Here is an 8,213-nt window from a genome sequence, read left to right as displayed (position 1 = left end):
ACTGGGACCCCACCCAGCCAGCATTCACATACATGGGACACGGGATTGGACTCCAGACAACATGCTTATACAGCTAGCTCTTCACCTACTGAGCTATCTTTTCAGCTACTGAAATACATTTAAAATAACACCCTAATTACTTGTCACTGTGTTAAATGTACCATGGGCCATCATTATTATGTAGTCTTTGCCTTTAGGAATCTTTTAAATCCAGAAAAGTAAAGCAAATTAGCCCTCAGTGATTGCAGAATAGACAGTCAAATGGATACTGGGTATGGTAGAGATCCTGTATCATGGAAGGGAAGCCATGAATAGGAAGATAGGGTGTCTCAAGAGAAACACAAGACAGACTCCTCTGAAAAAGCCCAAACGATTTTAATACAGAAAGTGTTTGCCCTTCTAACATCAAACACACTCAACATTTTCTATAATACATGGAAACCGTTCTTCAAAATATCTTTTCTGAGGCTAAATCATGATTACAAGACACATGAAAGTAAGTGTGTTAGTACGAGTCGGCACTCTACAGTATAATAGTACATGATTATAAAACTTCACATGTCACACAGTTTATACAAGCTAGGACAGGCTGGCTGCGTGAAAGTTAGGTATGGATACCTGCTAGCTGAGGTGAATATTCTTTTAACATTGTCCGCGCGTCCTCTGCCGTGAAGGATAAACGGTGCAGGTGAAATACTGGTTACTATGTAGGCACTGCTGCATGGAAAATGCATCTTCTGTTTCTATGCAGTGTGAGCTGGACACGCACTCCTCGGAGTCACATGTTTGTGCCAGAGATCTCGACAGTGCTGCACGCTCTTAAACAAGGCAAAACCTCTTCACCATCAAGTCCTGTGGATACAATTTAACTATCTGCCGCAAGACGAATTTGCTTATTAAACTAATTACCCTGAAATGCTTTGGTTGTCAGAAATCAGGCAACTGCTTTGCCACTTCATTCATACGGGTTGCCTAATTCCCAGTGATAGTCACAGCTGAGCACGTGTTCTTTACATATCTTTATTTTACGTGACGCTCAATTAGGAATGACAAATCCAGTCCTCTCGAGAAAGAGAGAGCGATGCCATCAGACTCTCTTTTGGCTCTGGCCCACTCTCAAAGGTGACTATTGTATACTGTCACCCTCGTAACAGGCTGAAATGATGCCAGCATGGAACAAAGGTAGCCCGGTGTCCCGAAAAGCTCATCTAATCTTGAAAGCCCCAAATCTTGAGCACATCCGGTGGCTACAGCTTTTGAAGTGAGCTCATGATAATATTTCTGAGAAATTCACTCCAATAAATACAATATAGGAATCTTTATATCATATGCATAATTTCACATACATGCTCACAGAGAGACAGACAGACGCAAATACAACACACAGCACACACCAAAGAAGCCTAGTCAAAACTGTTGCCAGAAGATTACAAAGTCCACTTATGTTGATCCCAAGTAATCATGGCAACCATAATAAAAAGCAGTCAAATGCAACACAGAATGTCCTGGACTTTCCAAAGCCATTTCGCCCCATTCCCTGGGAGCACAGGTAATGAAAGCTTGCGGCAGGTTGTGCTTGCTTTTCCACCGATGTAGTCTGGGACCATATGTTCCAAGCAGCTTCAAATTTTTTCATTGTCATCCATATTGATTTTTTTAAATGCAACCGGACTTGCCTGCTTCAAGGAAGTCTTAGACACATCTGTATGCATGGTAGACATGGCTATGGTCTCGTAGTCATCATCTCGAGACCGGAAATCGCAGAAGTTGAAGAAGAACTGCAGGTCCCTCTGGAAATTTTTGTTCAGGAATCCATAAAAGATAGGGTTGACACAGGTGGAGATCATGGCTGTGAGGTGGCAGAGCAGGAAGAGCAGGTTGTGGTTGCAGGTAGCAATGATCTGGTGGTTCCAGTCGAACACAGTGTTGAAGATGGTCAGGGGCAGCCAGCAGACCGCGAAGGCAACCACAATGGAAAGAAGCATGACGTTGATGCGCTTGGTCTCGCTGGACCTGTACTTGCTGTCCCTCATCTTGTCCATCATGTTGTTCCTCCTTTTCAAGCGAATATAAATCTATGGAGGAAGACAGGGTGAGTCAGGCAGAGCATCCACCTCAAGGGAAAGTCTACACAGAGAAGGGAAGAAAGGAAGCAATGGGGGAGGGAAGAATGGCTTTCTTACCTTGAAGTAGCATATAAATATAAAGCAGAGCGGGCCAAAATACTGCAGCACCAGAAGGAGGGTCGTGTAAGACAGCCTGTGAGAGTCTGATGGAAACTTGTCAAAGCACACATACTTGTCCTTGAAGGCAGCGAGTGTCACATTTTGGAAGGGCTCATCAGTCAGAACTTGATAGATCAGAAAGGGCAGAGAAGAAGCCATGGCGAGGACCCAAATGACAGCAATGCCTATGTAAGCGTGTCTGTTGCTTGGTCTCCACCCTCTTGGGTTGATGATCAACTGATGCCGCTCCACAGCAATGAGAACCAGGGAGAAAATTGACACCGTGATGGAGACACACTGGACGAAAGGATTCAGTTTGCACATGGCCTTCCCAAAGACCCAGTGGTCCATCAGCGTGTACACAAAAGTGAAGGGGAGACACATGATGGCCACCAGCAAGTCTGAGAAGGAAAGGTTCACAATCAGGATGTTCGTGACATTTCTCATCTCCTTCTGTTTCAGGATGATTATGATCAATGCCAAGTTCCCAGAGACCCCAAGGATAATCACAGCTCCATAAGCCAGAGCCAAAGCAAATATCACAGCCAAGGGCAGGTGGCAATCGTCGTCTTCAAAAGCCAGGAGTGGAGAATTCTCTGAGCTGTTGTAGTGAAAAGAGCCATTTTCTACTCGGGAGAACAGTGTTGAATTCATTGTTCAGGTTTTGCTGCTGTTGATTAGACAAATGGATTGTATGTCAAATCTTTGTCGGTCAAATCTTCAGGTTATTCTTATTCCATACATTGGAATCTATTCACCAAAATGCTTCTCAATTCTTCACTCCCTTGATCTGAATCCTCTGTCAACCAAATCAAGGCCAGCTGTTATTAAGGACAGTCAAAATGAATTTTGTCTCACAGAATTATTAAGGCACAAAAGTAAATAAACAAATTATAATCTTTTATAAAATTATAATCTTTAAAAAATTCTCACAAGCAGTGCTAACATATTTTTTAAGACAGGGTTTCTCAGTGTAATGGTACTGGCTGTTCTGGAACTCACTCTGTAGACCAGGCTGACTTTGAACGCATAGAGATCGGCCTGCCTCTGCCTAAAGGGTGCTGGGACGAAAGGTATGTGCCACCACATACACATAAGTGTACTGCATACACTTGAAATATTTAAAGTTCAACCATAATGTTTTTGAGACAGGGTCTCTCTCATGTAGCCCAGGCTCGCCTTGAACTCACTTTTTTAGTCGAGGATGATCTTAGACTTCTGATCTTTCTCTCCCCACCTTCTGAGTGATGGGATTACAGGCACGTTTGATATTATGGAAGAGTTAAAGACTGAACCCAGGGATTCAAGCATAATAGGCAAGCACTCTACCAACTTAGCTACATCCCCCAGCTCCCCAGAAATGCTATTTACTGGACTTGCTTACATGATGACTTTGTGGGGTGTACACATCAGTAATATGTTTGTAATCATCCCGCCTCCTAAGTGTTAGACAAATGGTGCCAACAACAGATTCTCAGGCATTGCAGAAATGGGAATGTACAGGAAACAACATGGTGCACAGACAGAAACCTTTCGCAACGCCAAACCAAGCAGAAGAAGGTGGAATGGAAGCCTAAGTGCAGATATCAGGCTGCGGTGACAGCTAACCATACACAGTACTGCTTTGAAAGACAGGTTAACAAAAGTCTTCACAAGGAAATGATCTGCACAGTGGAGCTCCAAGAAACGTGGTCATATGAAGGATGACTTTTGCAAAACCGTATAATGTTTAATGCAGAAAATTCTTCAGACTATAGAATGTCTTCTGGTGCTTTAATGGGTAGTCTATAGAGTATGTGCACGCAAGTTTAGTTGTATGTCTAATGAAATCATAAGTAGGACCATAATGTACAAAAAAGGTGTACATTATTTAAGGAAAAAAAAAGATTTCTCCACTAGGAAAAAAAAAGCTGAATTAAATGGAAGAAATTGCTTGCCAAAGAAGCAAGAGTTTTGTACATAAAAGGGCCGACTGCCTCATGAGGGTCTACCTGAAGGTTTTCCATTGTGTGGGAGAGTCTAACTTTAAGACGCTATAATTTTGATTATCATGTCAGAAGATTTCAAAGGATTTCTAACACCATATCTAAAGAAATATCCCCTCTCCTCACCCAGCTATGTGAGTGTCCAGAGCAGGGGTGTGATTTTCGTTGTAATCTTAACTTTTCACCCCACTCTGTAGAATAAACATACTTGTCTTACTGACAAATTTATAGTGACCTCATAGAGACCAGAAGCTCCTACAGAGAGTGAAAAGAGAAAGCTCTGATCACCTCTCCCCTTGCTACGGAAATGCATGGAAAGGATCTCTGGTGCTAATTACCTAGCTATTGTGCCCCTGTTAAGAGGCTCCATTCTTCGTCTGTCTCTCTTAGAACAATGCCTAAGATTGTGTGGATTTACTTCTATTAAAAGGAAAATGAGAAATTTAGTATGCAGAAATGCACTCACTTTTTAAGTGACAACTCTCATAAACCTTTCTTTAGGCAATGCTGCTTTCTAGAACATGAGGTCTTTTCTATTGTGAAATCACAATTTAACTAGATGAGACTGGAGGCTACAGCTAAGGGTCGCCATCATAAAATCAGACTACAGCATTAAAGTGTGGGGATGGAGTGACTTTGTGCTGGCTAGTTTTATATCAACTTGACACGAGCTAGAGTCATAGGAATGGATGGAATTGCCCTGGAGAAAATGCCTCCATAAGGATTGGGCTGTAGGCAAGCTTGTAGAGCATTTTCTTATTTAGTGATTGATGGGAGAAGGCCCAGTCCATTGTGAGTGACGCCATTCATAAGCTGGTGGTCCTGGGTTCTATGAGAAGGCCCAGTCCATTGTGAGTGACGCCATTCATAAGCTGGTGGTCCTGGTTCTATAAAAGGGCAGGCTGAGCAAGCCACAGGGAGCAAGCTAGTAAGCTGTACCCCTCTATGGCCTCTGCATCATCTCCTGCCTCCAGGTCCCTGCCCTGCTTGAGTTCCCATCTTGATGTCCTTCTTAAATCATTCTTAATGAAGAATGATTTGGAAGCTTAAGCTATATAAATCCTTTTTTCCTCAACTTGCTTTGGTCATGATGTTTCATCAGAGCAATAAAAATCCTAACTAGAACAGACTTCGGGTGTGGACACTATTAGTCTCTAACGCTCTCTTCTATGCTCCCATCTGAGATGACTTCTGGGATAATGCATTTTTTTCCCCTCAGGAATTCTAAAGCCCAGAGAGTGTTATTAATTTATGTCATGTAGGGTGGGAAAGAAAGCCTTGAAGGAGTGGGTAATGACTTTACAGCTTGGAAAGCTCCAACTTTCTTAAATAAGTCAGGCAAACAATGCCATATGTCCTTTTGAGGCTACTAGTTGAAGACAGCTTGTCGTTAGTTAAAATAGCAATAGCAGAGTAGCAAAATGTATTCTTGTTGCCTGTGGCTTCTCCTGGGGTCCTACCACTGAGCTCCACCGAGTGGATGTAGATTCTTGTGTGAGGCATAGGAAACATGGACCATTGCCGTGCCTCACCCTGGAACTTCAAGATGCTCTAGGCTCTGGCTTCCACTCTTACATAGGTCCGGTGTGACTGTTCTGTCCGAAGAAAACTGATCTATCCCAGCCTACAACTATACTCCTGAATTTTCACCTCTGCCATTCTTTTGGGGGGTGTTATATCCCAACAGCAACTCACATTCCCCCTTCATTCACACCAATTTTATTCACTAGTCTTATCAGCCTCTGTTGATTCCAATATGTCTTAAGGTTGGTACTGTCAAAACTTCATCCAACAAGTATTTGCTCGACACCTGTTTCTTATCAGGCATACTTTTGGTGGAGGCAGCAATGACCTTTTTCTTTGAGTTTCTAGCCTTATGAGCAAAGAAGGGCAAGGCAAAAATAAATTAGTCAAAAGGTCTAGTGCGATAGCTGAAAGGGGTCTGGGATTGATGGGGATTGCAACTTAATCCTGGCTGATTAGCAAAGGCACCTGGGTACCCAAGAAGACAGCAAAGACCAAGGAGTGCTGAACTAGGAAGTCGTGTGGGCATCTCAGGGCTGGCATCCTTGGTGGGAAAAACAAATATAAAATTTCTAGGGCTGAAACACACCTGCTGTGCCAAGAAGAGGCAGGAGAAATGCAGTTGGACCAGAAGGAGCTCACTGGGAAGATTAAATGAGATGAGGCTGCCAGCAGGGTTTAGGGGGTAGGTAGTCTTTACCTTTCACCGCCAGACAAGAGGAACCTTTGGTAAAACACATCAAGGCATGTGACTTTGATTTAGGAGCCGGTATGAGGATTCAATGGTTCATTTACTGCCAAGCCTAATGACTTGCATTTGATCTCCACTCCCCATGCGTTGCATGGAGAGAGCTGCTTCCTGCAAGTGGTCATCTAATGGCACACACAACATAGCATGTAGCCCACTCCCATCACTAAATAAAGAAATGCAAAAATTAAAAAAAAAACATCATGAGTCTACCTGCTGCTTGTACCCCATTTAAGAAAGGACAGAGAAGCAAGGTTAACTTTTGCAATGATCCAGGGAGAGGGACATGGGGCATAGGGCAACATATTCCCACTGGAGAGGAAGAAAAGAAAAATTTCATATGAGACCTATTTGAACACCTATAGGAATTCACAAAACTGCTATGTCATTTCCACTCAATAGGCTGTAAAGACGGATCTCTTACAAATGAGTTGAAGTAAACATCCTGCAACTCTATTCTGATACCTGTGCGATTCCATCTGATAGACAGGTCCTATGGGAATAGTTTCCCACCAAGTAGTAGCTAACTTCTCTACACAGACAATGAATAGTTCATTTCTTTTGTTAAGTATGGAAGCAGAACTCATTCCAGTTGTGGGAAACAGTTTTGTGGTAGATGCAAGGTATATTTTGTGCACCTTGGTATAATTCCGAGAAAGAATAAGTCAGGGAAGTGCCACTGCTGAGATGGCTTTTATTTCCTCTTCCAGGGTGTGTCTTACAACTCCACGCACTGCAGGAATTAAAGGCTGTGTCTCAGTACAGATGCCACGTCCGTTCAGAGACATTACGTGCAGTTGGCAAATTAATCCCCTCTCCCATTCTTCCAAGACAGTTCTTTTTCCTTCTTTCTTGTAGGAATGCTGGCCTTTCCTTCCTTGCTGTTTACAGAGCTGTTTCTACCACGAAAGACAGCTCTTTGGGCTACTCTAATTCCCTCACTTGTTTTGGGGGAAAAAAGATCAGCCTTGCTATACACAGTTGAAGTTACTGCTAGCTTATCTAAATGACTTACATAATTCCCTGCTTCTTCCGGGGAATGGGGGAAGGGCTTGTTCACCAGACAGCTGCCTTAAAACAATTACATGGAATCACTAGTAAATGGGAGACAGAAAGAGCAGCCAGTCTTTGGGATGGGTAAGGAATTGGACTTTCTGCAGAAGAAGCCTCTTTCCCCTGCCCCCTTTCTGCCGTGTGTGTGTGTGTGTGTGTGTGTGTGTGTTGCTTCACTCTGGAGCCCACCCAGCACTGACAGCTAAAGCTACTACTGTCAGTCAGCACTGACAGAGGAGCCCCAACCTCCTCCTGCTGTGTCACCTGTAGGTGTTTCTTGGAAGACCCAGCTGGGCCTGGCAAATCACAGAGCAGGCCAATAAAGAAGGAAAAAAAGGAAGGGAGGAGGGAGGGAGGGAGAATGGGAGGGAGGAAGGGAGGGAAGGAGGGAAGTAGGGAGGGAGGGAAGAAAGAAAAACAGTGGAAGTTGGAGAAACACCTTGTCTCCACTCCCTCTCCCCACTCTCTAGGTTTTCATGCTCTAGAAGTTACCAGAGGGAAATCAGGTAGATTTAGTCAAAACTCCTGTTTCACCACTCTTTTCTGTATTGTACAACTGTATGAATCTTCTTGATTGCCTTCCTTCCTAATCTCCCCTTACACACACACACACACACACACACACACACACAGAGACACACACACAGAGAGAGAGAGAGAGAGAGAGAGAGAGAGAGA

The 8,213-nt window shown here is 43.5% G+C and overlaps 1 protein-coding gene across 2 annotated transcripts in view; it reads right to left on the bottom strand.

The window, feature by feature from the left end:
• Positions 1 to 358: 358 nt before the first annotated feature.
• The window catches only part of Npy1r (neuropeptide Y receptor Y1), a 9,153-nt gene continuing 1,298 nt past the window's right edge, over positions 359 to 8,213 (bottom strand). Inside the window, exons 2-3 of one of the 2 annotated variants that reach the window (XM_050162238.1) lie at positions 2,184 to 3,046; positions 359 to 2,075 (exon numbers count right to left, since the gene is read on the bottom strand). In XM_050162238.1, coding sequence (XP_050018195.1) covers positions 1,623 to 2,075; positions 2,184 to 2,879 — 1,149 coding nt within the window. In that variant the 5' untranslated portion in view covers positions 2,880 to 3,046 and the 3' untranslated portion in view covers positions 359 to 1,622. The remainder of the gene's footprint in view (positions 2,076 to 2,183; positions 3,047 to 8,213) is intronic. The other variant, XM_050162237.1, reaches the window with a different exon arrangement.

The sequence above is a fragment of the Alexandromys fortis genome, unplaced genomic scaffold (genome assembly GCF_014885135.2).
Source record: "Alexandromys fortis isolate MF-2015 unplaced genomic scaffold, M_Fortis_MF-2015_v1.1 scaffold_110, whole genome shotgun sequence".
NCBI classification, from domain to species: domain Eukaryota; kingdom Metazoa; phylum Chordata; class Mammalia; order Rodentia; family Cricetidae; genus Alexandromys; species Alexandromys fortis.
The sequence above is the reverse complement of the archived record's forward strand: the minus strand, read 5'-3'. Positions and strand labels throughout refer to the sequence as shown.